The 14,901-nt window shown below is 37.6% G+C and overlaps 1 protein-coding gene across 2 annotated transcripts in view; it reads left to right on the top strand.

The window, feature by feature from the left end:
* NPAS3 (neuronal PAS domain protein 3) overlaps positions 1 to 14,901 on the top strand; it is an 836,192-nt gene that overhangs the window by 392,709 nt on the left and 428,582 nt on the right. The window contains exon 3 of one of the 2 annotated variants that reach the window (XM_060004701.1): positions 2,830 to 2,912. In XM_060004701.1, the coding sequence (XP_059860684.1) occupies positions 2,830 to 2,912 (83 nt within the window). The remainder of the gene's footprint in view (positions 1 to 2,829; positions 2,913 to 14,901) is intronic. The other variant, XM_060004700.1, reaches the window with a different exon arrangement.

Genomic DNA, 14,901 nt, shown 5'->3' with positions numbered 1-14,901 from the left:
CACAGTGACATTAACACAGAGGAACAAAATAACTGTTTGCATCGTTCCTGAGTTATCAGATTATTGTCTAAATACTCAAAATACCAAATGTGGTAGGATGAAAAGTACAAGATAAAAAGTACATTATTTAACATCTATTCAGCTACCAATAATGCTACAGTCAGAGCTGGGCTTCTACTGGAGGCATAATGGACTCCTGTTTAACATATTTATGTTGGTTGTAAAATTAGGAACTGTCATTACAGCCCCATATCACCTGCATAAGTGCAAAACATATAAATCAAGAGAAGTTCCAGTGCCATAAAAATGCCCTTGAAGAGAAACGCATGAAACCACTTACAAGATGCTTGTATGTTACGCTAGCATGTACTAGGATGCACACTCAGATTTCTAGAGGGTCTGAAGAACAAAGAAAAATAACTATGCAGGAAGGACTCATGGATAGAAGAGCTGATGAAGGCATGTGGGATCCCCAGGCTGACTAAGGAGCTTTTAAAATAAAATTCCTAATTATTTATGCATTTGCAACATTTACTTAGAGAACAGCTGAGCCCTAAGTTGAGGAAAGGCAGGAAAAGAAAGGCCATCAATGGACAGGCTTAAATAACCCCTGCAGGACCCCACTGTAGTCACCTGTTTCCATGCTTCTAGAGGGCAGTTGTTACTGGAGCATGCTTCTTGGGCCTTCTAGTAAATAAACATGTTCCCTTCCTTTCCTGTGATGTTTTAGGGTCCTCTGTAGGTTGGTGGCTGTTGCTCTCTTGCCCCACTCTTAATCCAGTTCTTTGGAGAATAGTCTGTGTTCTCTAAGATCAACCCATTTCTTCTGTGAGGTACAATGGTTTATTTTGAACTTCATAATTGGAAGTCCTGAAATGCCCCCAAATTATGAACTATTAATAAGGAGCTTTCTGGATCCTAATTACTGCCTCAAAAACAGAGTGGACACTTTTGAAGTTTTTCAACACCCCCCTTCTGCCTCCCCAGAGCTCCCCTCCCCACAACAATCTTAACAAAAAAAAAAGAACTGCAGATTTTATTCATGTGGGATCATTCACACCAAGCTACCATAATGTGCAATTAACACTCTAGAAACTGAAAACAGTATTCAGCAAGACAGCTGCATTATCAAAAATGCCAAAGGAGTTTTGAAGGGAGTAATGTGCATGTTAGAATAGGAAATTAATCAGAAATGCCACACACCCAGTAGTACTGTCTTAAGTACATCTTAGATTAAAAATTTAAAAATCATATGTCTATGCTTACAGTAATGATTAGTCTTAGGACAGAAAACTGATTTTTCTATTTTAAGAATATTAGTTGTGTGTTTTGCTTCTGAAGCAAATGAAGAATTTGGAATTGAGATCTTTAAGATCCCTTCCAACTGGAATATTCTTTGATAATAATCACTCTTCAATTATATTTTATAAATTTTCCCATTGAAAATAATGCCCCTTTTATTTCTTCTTGCTAGTGATAATGATACTTACCACTCATGCTATTTTCAAAGTGCCTTTCAGACCTGGCAGACATTAGCTTTCAATTGCAGGGGTAAACTGCCTATTTTGCACAGCACAATAATCATAAGTACATTTATATTATAATCCCTACTAAGCTATGGATCCAACTGACTGACTTAGTAACTGAAACGAAGCAGAATTATCCCAGCAGCATTTTGCTGGAATTTTCTTGTCAACTAGCTGAAAGTGTTTTGAGAAGTAAGAAAGTAGGGGATTTGAATTTATTTTCAATTTATAGTGTCTAGGTTTGAGAGAATAGAGGTTTGTCATACAATTTTTTAAGAAAAGCAGGAAGACATAAAGAATGTACTTGTTGGAAATATGGAAAAGTTCAGAATATTTTTGTTCATAAATTACTGGAAAGCAAATTGATTTTTATGTTTGAGAACTTTTTGAAACAGGGAAAAGAGCCAGAACAGATTCAAAAGCAAATTGTGATCCCATTCCAAAAAAAAAAATTGTAAAGAGAAGGCCCTCAATTTTGGATCCCCAAATATCATGCATTAAGCTCTTTTGTTAGGGGTTGGGAGGCCCTTCGGGTGTATGTGCCTGCAGACAGCACATGTAGGGTATGCCAGGAAGAGAAAGACAAACTATAAGTTAGTAGGAGAACAGAAGAATACAGATAAGAAAACAGTCACAGACCTGCAGGACACATGCTGGGCAAGCATCCACCTGGGCTCCCTGTAGGTCCTGTAGGAATAGTTACATGTGAATATTCAGTAAATATGAAATCCAGCCATCCTGAGACACTTAACACTAGTGCAAACAGTCATTAATGAGACTCTCTTAGCCGACATGTTGTGCTTATTAAATTATGATAAAGTTATTGCATTAGAACATTTAAAAAGTCCTGTTTGCTTTTTTCTAGCCTAGAGGATGTTAAACATTCAGGTTTCTCTGGGAGGAAAAGGCAATACGTATATGCTTTAAAAATAACAGTAGCTAAATTTTAAGAAAAACAGTTTACCAATTTATTTTAAAAGAGTGCGAACATTCATATTTGTTTTGTTTTTTTGCTCCAGTGTAGGAAAAATAGTTCAAAAAGGAAAAGAAAATTGTTTTAAGTCTGGATATGATTTTTAATGTTTGTAGAAGTTGATATTCTGAGATGGAAATTCACCCTAGGCTCTGATTTTGCTCAAGCAACTCAGAACCAGAGTTAACACTGGGTTGTGTTTCTCTCAGATCTCTTTGATATAGTAGCTGTCTAGTGATACAGTTACAGAGAAATGAAGCTGAAGGTGTAAATCAGAGCCCCAACTTAATTTTTTTTTCTTTCTTTCTTTTCTTTTCTTTTTCTTTTAAGTTATAGGTGCACAGCGAAGGAGAAGCCCCAGTGCACTGGCCATTGAAGTATTTGAAGCACATTTGGGAAGTCACATTTTGCAGGTACCTTTAAATGAAAAAGAAACTTGCTTATATTTTACTAAGAAAAATCCATATGTTTAGTCTTTTTATAAAAATGTCTTTTATTGCAGCTATGTATATGACTGTTGCTATTTTATCTTGGAATTCTGAAATTCTTATGAATTTATATTTTTCTTTTTAGAAAGCCATCCCTTGAGAGCATATTAATGAGAAAGGGAGGGCAAGTATTATTTGTGCTATAATAATTGAGATGAATTGCACTACTCAGTTGATGCACAATGTATAGTAGCTGGCTGTTCCCAGAATGATTGTGTGTGCTGCATTTGTAAGTGGACATATGCGTGTGTCTTTGGAGCTATATATTGTTTTTGGAAGAGCAAAGAAGTTTTGTTGTGAAAGTAGTGTGACATTTTTATGTGTTGTCAAATTTCAGTTGTTCTTTGCTTGAGTTTGTATTCATAAGTGCTTCCAGTCCTAATGTTTGTTTCCCCAAATAACAGTCTCTGTCAGGGGGAGATGTTAGAGTACATTTTTAAGTAAAAGGAGACAAATAGTAATAATTTGATTTTTTTCCAGTGACTTTCATGACAAATAAATGTGAGGGTGACTAGGGTGGACCTGTAGTTATTTACTCTTGGAGAAAATTGATCACAAACTTAGCACCTCACTTACTCAAAACTTGTTCTCTTAAAACTTTGCCATCAATCTGACCCATCTTCCTTAATCCACGGGGTAATTGTTCTACGTTGTTTCTGTTTCCAGGATAAATGTTGCCCTTGCCAAAGCTTTTTTTCTTTACCATGTAAAATACATTTTTAACGTGGAATTAGAGAAGCAGACACATGTGGGATGTTTAGGCATCTTATTTGAAAAAGATGGTTATGTTTTTCTTAGATGAGATTTGGGGTAAAAATAAAGCTAAACTCCAGATTCCTGTCCATTCAGAGTAATTTTTTGTTAAAAAAAAGACCTCTGTGGTGCTTTCATTTTCTAGATAGCCAAAAGTAGTACTGAATCTACCATATTATTTCTGACAATATGTACCTTAGAAAACTGCTATCATCACATGTCCATGGTCAAATTAGAGTGGTTCTCCTAAATGGTTCCTTGGCTGGCAGCTTCAGTATCACCTGAGACACTTGTTCAAAGGACAAATTCCTGAGCCTCTCCTGGACCTAGTAAATCAGGATCTTCAGGGTGAAATCCAGGAATTTGTTATTTTTAGTAACCCTTTGAGATAATTTTGATGTTTTATTAGGTCTGAGATGTCACAATTCACATTTGCAAATTTAAGGCCCTAAAAAGTCTTACTTTTTTTTTTTTTTTTTATTTCGATATTTCTCATTTCTCCCCTAATATCTGTTAACATCCCATAGAACTGATGTTTCTTGAACTACACCTTGGGAGATGCTATTCTATTGTGCACATAAAGTTTTGAATTACCTTTGCAGTAGATTAGGTTCGGGGATACAGAGAGGATATTTCTTTCTAAAACTTTGAATTTTTATTTCCCTCTTTTCTGTGCATTTTTGTGCATAATCTCCTTGATAAGTTTTGTATGAGTGATACCATATATACCACTGTCCCTCTGTATTTGTGGGGGATTGGTTTCAGGACCCCTGTGGATACCAAAATCTGTGGCTGCTCGAGTCCCTTATATAAAATGGCATAGAATTTGTGTATAACCTACGCATGTCCTCTTATATACTTTAAATCATCTCTAGATTACTTGTAATACCTAATAACATGTGAATGCTATATAGATTGTTGGTAGCATGTGGCAAGTTTAGATTTTTCTTTGTGGAGCTTTCTGGATTTTTTTCGAATATCTTTGATCCGTGTTGGTTGAATCTGTGGATATGTATGGCCAACTGTACATTGTTAGATTCTGATGTGATCCAGGATGACTCCTATTTCTATTCTGACGCAGTCAGTGCATAAGACTTTGTCAGTGAGAGAAATGGTTCAAACAGTATTCTATCATCCTGTAAATGTTCTCTGGAAATCTTGAGTTCAGTGTTCTGTAGGGAGGCGGACTTAGGAGCTGCAAGAATTTGAAACTAATTTAAAACACAAAACTTAGGAATTTGAATGGAACATAAGCTCAGTGAGAGCAATGTAGAGTTATAATATAGGATGGCTGTCCCCAGTGCCAGTTCAACATTGGACTCCATTGAGAGAGCAGAGGATCTAGATGAGGCTGCTGAGCTCTTTGGTTTGGTCACACCCGCCTTAGGCAACACTCTTCAAGAGAAACATAGACAGCTGGATGTCATTTGGAGTGGAATAACTCGATGTGTTTGTGAACTAGAAATCGTGTCACATGAGGTGTGGCAAAGGGCTTGGTGAAGCTACGTGTGGAAAACACGTGGCATAAAAAGAACATTAATATCCTCTCTATCTATCTGAAGGCCTCATGCCCAAAGAAAACAAACAAACAAAAAAAAGGATTAGATCCATTCTGTGTAGCTTCAGAGTGTAGAAAGAAGAGAAAGGGTGAAAGTTGAATAGAAAAAAAAATCACCTTCATATAACAAAAGTTGCAAATAGGACTGTCTATATCTCCAACATGCTCAAAGCCTTTAGCCTTAGGAGAAGTATAGGTGGCTTGGTAAGGATGCTTTCAAGAAAGTCAGACATACAAGTGTGGTTGCCCTAGATAGTCTTGAAATTGTCATAGAAACTAGAAATTCCTATCATTAGATTCTAAAACCAAAGGTTATGGAGGGGAAGAACTGTATATGCTCTTCAAAATGATATGCTAGAATTGTAGGCAGGAAGGGGTTGGGAAGTAGTAGTAAAAAGAAGGGCTTCCTTTAAGCTATCTGGTTAGATCTCTTGCCTCCTAGCAGGATAACTCTTGAACCCATAGATCTGTGTCTGTACCACATTCAAAGTATCTCAGTAGTCTGCTAGGGTAAGATGATTTCGTTATTTTCCTTCAGGAGGTTCCATAGTTGAATCTGGTTGATTCATGGGCACTGGGATGAATTCTTTCTTCCTTCCTTCTCTCCTACCATTCTTTCATTTGCAAATATATGAAAAAAACCCTGTGTGGTCAACAAGGTGGGCGTGGTCTATAATATCACAGTTTATCATCATTACGAAAAAAGAAAAACAATAATAGTAACAACAGAATTTGCTGTAGTAGGCACATGGCTGCTGTCCTTAACTAGCTTGCAATCATTTGGTTAAAGAACCAGGAGGCTTCATAAAGTGAGAAGCATCACAGTGGTCAAGTGCTATGGGGCTGCGAAGGAGCGAGGCTCTGAATTTGCCACAAGGCATCAGAGAAGACGTCTCAAGTTGTTGATGGCTGAATAGGAGTTTATTAGGCAAATACAATGGAAGAATATTGCAGTCAAAGAAATGTCAAACACAAAGGCATGGGGGCAAGTCATAATAGATCTTGTTTGGGGACTGTTAAGCTGTTCAATTTGATGGCTGTTTTACATGCACAGGGGAGCATGTAAGAGATAAAGATGGAGAACTTATGATCCATATTGCACAGGCCCAGTGAGCCAAGCCAGGATTCTATAACCAGCAATGAGCCTGTGGAGAAGGCTTTCATACAAGAGTGACAAGGTAAATATTTGGTTTGTTTCTGGAGTTATTATTAAAATACAGTCTAGGAAGCCTTTGGGTTGTGAGAGGCTGTTATAAAGAGACAATTTAGGAAATTATTACAAGAGTCCAAATGAAGATCTTATCCAAGATAGAAGCTCTATGAATGGAGACATGGCATGGAATTGGGATAGAATTATTGGCACGTGGTATGAATTAGATATGAAAGGCTAGGGAATGATAGGCGTTAACAATGACCACAGGTTTTCTAGACTGGTAACTAGCTACCTAATGATACTCTTGCCTGAGAGAGGTTGAAAGGGATATCCTCTTACATAGCCAAGTCCGTAAGAGGTAAGCAGTTGGAAACCAGAGTCTGATCCTCTAGAGCAAAATCAAGGCAAGGGGTAAAAACAGGGCTGGGGATTACTGATCACTAGTGTGTAGATGAATGGTAGTTCACATCAAGCAGTGAGTTGCAGACCGGTGGAAATGATATGGCACAAAGAGAGAAAAGGGTTGAGGAGAGGCAACCCCGTATATATCATCACTTTAAGATGCAAGTAGAAAATGAGAAAGGAGTAGACAGAAAGATAAGAGGAAATCACAAGATTTTTGCTTAAGGAAGGAGTATCAAGGTGACTGAGGATATAAATCCTTCAGTAGGGTAACCACTGAAGAGATGTCATGGGTTTTGTCAATTAAAACAATTGCAGTAAAAATTTAGGTGCAGAAGACAAACCGAAAGAGTGATAGAAGGTAGAAGTGTCTGGATGTTTGCGGTAAAGGATGGATGGGAGATGAGAAGGTAGTGTTACAGGAAAATTTTGTATTTAATGTTGTTTAGAGTATGTTTATATTTCTGAGATTCATGGGGTCAAGCATTGGTCAATGATATGCTGTTTAGCAATCAACTTTTTAAAAATCAATATCTAGTGGTCATGTCTGCATTAGGAAAGGATAAGCTTTCATTATTATTAATGGCTATATGCCATTCCATACTGTGGATGTATCATAATTAACCATTTTTTTGTCATTGAGTATTTTGATTATACCTATAAGCTTGCATTTCTAATGAAAATACCAAGGGAAGTATGTTTTAATTAGAAAAGGCCTAATCCAGTTTGATTTTGGCTTAAATTTATCGAATTTTTGGTATGTATTAAGTTCTATGTACTGTGCTACTCTGCTTATGTCATCAGTTAATACTTACAATATGTACCTGTGAGACAGGTGCTCTGATTGCATGTCTTACAATTGAGTAAACTAAGATTTCTTAGAAAACTCACATAACTGACTGACATTCACATGGCTACTTAAGTGAGAGCTGAATTTGAACCTAGGATGTTAGATTATAAATACTTGCCAAGAAATGATGACATTTTAAAAGAGAATGGTAATAAAAGGAAAGAATTTATATTTGGAGTGAACAGGATTAGGGATCTGATGGAATTGGAGGGTAAAATAGAGATCAGTTCTGAACACTAGGATGGGGCTCAGGAAATACCTGGGTATTCTCTGCACCAGGTGGCAAGCCTCCCTGTTCCTCATGCCCCCAGTGATGTTTCATGGAAAAGTGTGCTAAGGACCCCTCGGTGTAGAGAGCTGGGGGTGGGGGATGAAGACAGACTCCTTAATTTTTGATCCATCCATTCTGTGGGCTACAGTATATGTGTTCGCTGTGTGCATCTTATTAGCCATATATTCTCTTAGGAAAAATTAGAAAGTTTGGTGGATCCTTCAAAATGTGACTTCTTTCCTCCTGAGAGGGGAAAAGAAAGAAACATAATGGTGATTCTGTCAATATAAAAATCAACTGTTGCAAAGTTATTTTCCGATTTAATGATCCAATACCAGTGTATGTAGGCAAGGCCATCGCCCAACCTGTGTACTGTGTAATTCTGGGACCACCATTCACATCATATACACAAAAACCTCACTACTGACTGTGACCCTTAGTAGCCCCAGTGAACCTGTAGCTCTTTCAGGCATGGCTTTCAGGACAGGGGCATCTTCTGCAGGAGGGGTGAGGCATTCAAGGGATGTCAGCCTTGCAGCTGCACAACTATGAAGTGTAGGCACTGGGCCTGAGTCAAGGCATTTATTTGACTTTATTCTTCTTTGACTCTTATTAGAGGAACAGGAGGGCAAGGGGTCAAGATTGAGAACTGTGCTATTTGTGACAGGCTAAGTAAAAATCCAAGAACTTTAGGTCATTATGTGAAATCTTTCCTGAATATAGTACTTGTGACTAAGACTAATTTGGTTCCTTCTTTAAAAGCTTTCTTTAGGCATTATTGTTCTCACTTCATGATTCCTTAATATTAAAAATATGAGTGGATATTTACTTTTACTTTTCCAGTTTAGAGACCAGATAGAATATTTATATTTTACTTCATCAAAGTTAACGAAACAGAAAATGGTAACAAATATCATCTTCGTAACTCATAAAATTAACTAGTGGAATGACTTTCCCTTAGGTGCCAGATTTATGAATGGAGTGCTTTAATTATTTGCATGCCCTTAGCAGAAGGGTTTAAGTTATTTTTTCATTCTGTAAATAAAGCTTATATAACTGTTATATGAAATTGTGGTATTGTTTTTGCATACTCCATAGTAATGCCACTTTACTTACCTCACAGGTGTCAAAACAAAGCAATCAGATCAAACCTTGTATGTGGAAGATCTTTAGGATTTATATTTGTATTCATTGTGAGCACATTATGGTGAACTACAGATAGGATATGTTATATACCTGACATTGAGTAATTCATATCGTTACTAATAACTATTACTTATAAACTGAAGGATGGTTTTTATCCATAACTAGTTTTGGATATTACGATAAATGAAATTTTGTGAGTTGGATGAATACAATCATAAGGACCCACACTTTTGTATATAAATGGTACAGAACTAAAATTATTATTTAAATGAAGTCTTGGGAGAATAAAAATATTCTATAAGAAGTGCCTTAAAGGGAGATAATGGTGGAAGTGTGGCATCCCAGTGTTAGTTTTGGATTTGTCTATGTTGCATGAACCCTCCTCTATCTGTTATTGACTCTGCATTATTTCTGGGTATTAAGACATTTTTGTATTACTGTTATGGCATTCAAACCCCATAAATGAAAGAGAATACCATGTGCAGACCCTTTGAGGAAGACCAAGAGAGATTCACCAAGAACATGCCAGTATTGCAGCATAGCACCTGAGGGTCTCTGCCTGGGAGTGCACAGAAAAGGCTGGGCAGAGAAGTCGCACGACCGCCTGTCTTCCTCAGCATAATTAGGGAAATAATTGTTCTTGAAAGGATTAGTTTTTGGTAGAACAACTCTCTTGTAGAAGACGGATATGGGCATCACCTTAGCAGAATAGTTTAACTAAAGTATGTATTTTCTTAAAATGGTGAAAAAGAGGGGAACTCAAATGTAGCTATTTTTCTATTTGATAAACAAAGTCGTCAGAGGTTTGTGTGCGTTAATATGGACGATGCCAAAGATCTCAGTGAAATGTCAGATTCGATCATGTGGTTTTTCTTTCTCGTAACACCTTCAACCATGGAATAGAGAGTAGAAGTGAAAGAAGAGCCTAGATTTAAAAGAGGATGTTATGGATGAGATGTAGAATAAAATAAAATTAGGATTGACATTTAAATATCTATGTTTCCATTTTTAGTCATATTTTGAAGATCGCTTAAGGGCATACCCTGGAATCATGGTTGGTCTACATACTATTTTGGCCCTGCAGAATTCTTGTTTGACAAATGAGAACGTATAGATTCTCTCCTGGAAATATTTAAAAATTTGGGTTAGTGTAGTAAGGAAAACAAAATGAAAACATCTTGTGACGTTTTGTATCTTTGCTATCGTTCAAGTATTTCTAGCCACAGCACTGCTTCAGTATCTGAGACCCACTCAATTGTAGGAGACTAAGAAGATCCTTTAGAGCAAGTAGACGTATAGGCAAAAGAGCTACTTACCACTGTGTTGGAGTGGGGCTGGAGAATGCCAAATCTGTTATTAGCATCTTCTGTCATCTCATTCAGCAAGAGACAGTAAAGGTAGACTAGTACAATTCAAACATCTGGACAAAGAAAAGTGAATAATACCTAAAACAGCTCAAAAACTGACTAATACAAACATAAAAATTATTACGTAAGTTGCTGCCTAGCCAAGTCAACATTCGTTTTACATTTGATGGCAGTGTTTTCAAAAGACTTCTGTGAGAGGGAGTATGTTAAGTGTATTTTCTGTCTTATTGATGAATTGGAATTTTACCCTTATTTATTATTTTATTGGAACTTATAAGTATCAAAGAAACGATCATCTCTTACTCCTTATGGCCCTCGTTGGCAAAGTGGTATCCTGCCGGACATCAGTTCTAAAATAAAATACAATTCAACTAGTAGAGGCATTCTCTAGCTGTAAAAGAGGAAAGAGAAAAAGGTTAGTGACCCTGCAATTTCCCAATGATCCAGAATGGTAAGAAAATGTAAAACTAAATATAGAAAAAGAGAAAGTTAGTGAATATATTTGCATATGCAGATTAGCTTAATTGATACTGCTTGCCTCTACAGGGATTTTTCATTACAAACTGGAGTGCTACATTGTTCAGCTCATATTGAGTAATTTAGTAACTAATGAGACCAGTTTGCACTAATTTGCATATGATAAATGAGCTTAATTGCAGTAAATAACTTGGAGGCATAATTACTTAATTTTCCTGTGTTGCACGGCTTTTAAGTTCACGTATGAACAACTCAAGATAATTTTGCATATTTAAATTAGTTGCTTTTAAATTTTCTTGAACAACAAAAAAAAGGAACACACCTTATCAATTGAGCTGTAAAACAATTGGATGTAAGGCTTAGAGTATTTTTATTTAAAAGAAAAAAGGAAAACAAAGAAAAGCAGAAATTTGTCCATTGTTCTCTCTAATATCTTTACCTCAGATAAGATGTCAGCACTGACATTAGGAAAATGTTTTTCACGTTGGAAGTTAATTCACAACTTCTATTAGTAACTGGCCTGGGTGTAAACTGAAGTGTATATATGAGTGAATCATAACTTTTGAAATAGGGTTTATTAAAAAGATGTGTTTTGTCCCTTATCTAATTTGACAAACCAATATCAGAGGAGTCAGTTGGATCTGCCATCTGCAATGTGCCTATTTCTAAGTTGCTGGGCTTGGATGAAGCAAACACCGCTCTGACCTTAGCATGTATTTTCTATCTAGATTAATGTTTCGTCCTTATGAAATTGGTTTCATTGGAGATTCTCGGTGTGGTTTGCCAAGAATTATCTCACTGGTCTTCACATGAACTCAAGAATGTATGTTTTATCAAATCTCCATTTGCAAAATTGAAAAACTGAAGCACACAGAGGGTGATGACTAAACCATTATTTCATAATACTATATTGCCTTAGAATTTCACTTTGAGGGGAAAAAGGATAACTTATTCAAGATTAACTTCTTAAGTCAGATAAAATCATATTCATGATTATAAGAAAATATTTTATGGTTGTGAAAATTTTAGAGCTGTCACTTAAAAAGTCATTGATTCTTTAACTCATTGTATAAAAAACAGAAGGGGACGTTAGGGTTATTCATTTGCCACAATCTGGAAAAATAACTCCTGAAACTTTTCTTGAAAAGGCTCAAATCCATTAAATTCGGTATAAGCATCCTATATCTTTCAGAGATGGGCCAAAGCAAGTGCTAATAGTAGTATATCTCAAGTGGAAAATTTGGGTCCTTCATGTAATAGGTACTCAAGAAGTAACAGATGAATAAATGAATGAACAAATCATTCTTACCAAAGTCACATTTAATCCTAGAACTAAGGCCTCCTCTCACCTCTGTGTTCCCAGCCCCGTCTTTATCCATTTTTTCTAGGTGTGTGACAGAGTATGGCAGATTCTTTTCGTGCATGCATTTTGGCATCCAACCAACTTGAGCTCACATCCTGATGTGCCCACTTATTAATTATGAAACCTAAGACAGTCTCTTGCCCTCTCTAAGCCTCAGTTTCTTCATCTTTAAAATGGAGAAAACAGTAGTAGAAGTTTTCCCGACAGGCATGTTGTGAGGATTGAAGGAGATAGTATAGTTAAACACGCTTAGTATAGAACCTGGCGTGTAGAATGTGTTTAATAAACATCTGCTAGTATTTCTGTGTGTTCTGTAGTCCAAAATAATGGCCAAGTTTTTAAAGAAAAATGTTCATGCTTAGCGGGAGCATTACCACACAGGAATTAAGGATCATTATCAATAAAACCCTCTTAGGTTTAAAGCAAGGTAAATAATTTTCATTGAACACAACCTAAACTATCTGTTTACATAAGTGGTATTTATATTTGGTAGTGTATACTGGTTTACAGTAAAATTTTAAAATTTGGTAGTAAGAATATATTTTCACCTTGGGAATGAAAATCCTTTTATGACAACTGAAGGAGTTGTCAGAATAATCTCATTAGCAATCTAGAAGCAACTAGAAAAAGTAGAGTTTGTAAAGTGACTCCGGATGCGACATTTCTTTTAGACCAAAATGTGATATGCCATTACCCTTCTCATCATGCTGTACAGTCTCCTCGATTTGCTTAGAAAAATGGGAATTAGCAGCCAATCAGAAGTCCAGAAGAGCAAGAAGATAGAAGCAGCCATCAACATGGCTATAAATTACGTTGAAGAGACATTGACGCGCATATATGATTCTCCTCATGCTCATTGCACAAAGTCCATCATCTGTCATGCCAGAAAGGGCTCCTTTCCACATCAAGAGCAGAAGGGAGGCCTTCCCAGGAGAATTTTCATGATGGTGTGTTGTATATATGTGGCAGGTACAGATCCCTTTGGGTTTTCATGTACCTTACTAATTTGCATGGTAATCATGTGTCATCATTCACAGAGAAGTAGTGTGAGAGGTGTGGGTAAGGAGAAGAGGTTTGAGGTAACTGTTACTGTGGAGGAAACTGTGGTTTTGGTCACATGACTGCAACTAGTACTAATTATAACTGGGGACTTCCTAGTCACAATATTGATTATCCTAGGTAGGCAGGATCTAGGAAAATGAGACAATGAGTTTAAAAATCCTAAGCTTCAGTTTAGTAAATATTTACTGAGTACCTAGTTTGCATCAGAGGCTAGGGAAAGTATCAGGATACAAAGGTGAGTCATGGTTTTGCCTCTCAGCGTTCCCACTGTGAATAGAGAAGACCAAAAACAGACCAGCATAATTCAGTGTAACATAGACTAGTGGCTTTGAATCCCTGCTCTTAGTTATGTAGACTTGGGCAGTTTATTTAAACTCTCTAAGCCTGAGTTTCCTCAACCCCAAATGGAGATGGTAGCAGTTCTTACCTCAGAGACGGCTGTGAGAATTACGGATGGGGTACTCGCACAGTGCCTGGCACATAGTGGGCGTTCTGCAAAAGTTGGCTGGCACTGCACCCTGGAAGTACCAGGAGAGAATCAGGTCACCCAGCTTGGGGCTGGTCAATGAGCACTTTCTGTGGCTACAAACTTAAAATTACACAGTTCACCCACCACACACACACCCCTTTTAAGTTTGGTTTTCATGTGGGTCTCAGTGGGGGTAGTTTGAGGGTCCTAGCCTCACACATACGTTCGCCTAGTGTGGTCCCATACAGTAAGACTGTGGCAGGGGAGGAAAATAGGGCAGCAGTATCATTGTGGTTGGGCAGCCTGTGTCTGGTACCTGCTGATAGGAAGATTGTTTGCAAGGTATGGGAACGTATCTTTAATTCTTTCTCAAGCGCTAAGGGTGGCCACCTTATTTGGAGATTAAAGGGGAACAGAAAGATACTTGCAATTTTCAAAGTGGATGGAGGGGCTCCCCTGGTGGCGCAGTGGTTGAGTCTGCCTGCCGATGCAGGGGACACGGGTTCGTGCCCCGGTCCGGGAAGATCCCACATGCCGCGGAGCGGCTGGGCCCGTGAGCCATGGCCACTGGGCCTGTGCATCCGGAGCCTGTGCTCCGCAATGGGAGAGGCCACAGCAGGGAGAGGCCCACGTACAACAACAACAAAAAAAGTGGATGGAGGTCTTAGAAAATCTTAGAGTTACATGTCAAATATGAATATGAATAATTCCCTGATGATAAAGATATTTGCAAATCTGGGACAGATTCTTGTTCTTTTGGCTTTAGAATAGTCCTTGGTGTAGTAAACATTATATTCTTGTCGCCAGCATCAGCTAGGAATGACATAGAATACAGTGACACCAGCTGATTATCGTTTATTAGGGACCCAAAACTCAGTCAGTATGGCTAAGGTTGCTTTCTCATCTGAATCTCAAGAACTTCATAAGTCTTTTGGGTTTGAGGAAAGTTTGGGGGTGGGAGCTCGGTGGGTAATGTGCTTTGTTTCCCAAACTAAGCTGATGGCAGACATCTGTGAGCATCCAGGAACAGCAGTATTCTACAA

This window comes from Delphinus delphis, chromosome 2 (genome assembly GCF_949987515.2).
Source record: "Delphinus delphis chromosome 2, mDelDel1.2, whole genome shotgun sequence".
In the NCBI taxonomy this organism is placed as follows: Eukaryota; Metazoa; Chordata; class Mammalia; order Artiodactyla; family Delphinidae; genus Delphinus; species Delphinus delphis.
The sequence above is the reverse complement of the archived record's forward strand: the minus strand, read 5'-3'. Positions and strand labels throughout refer to the sequence as shown.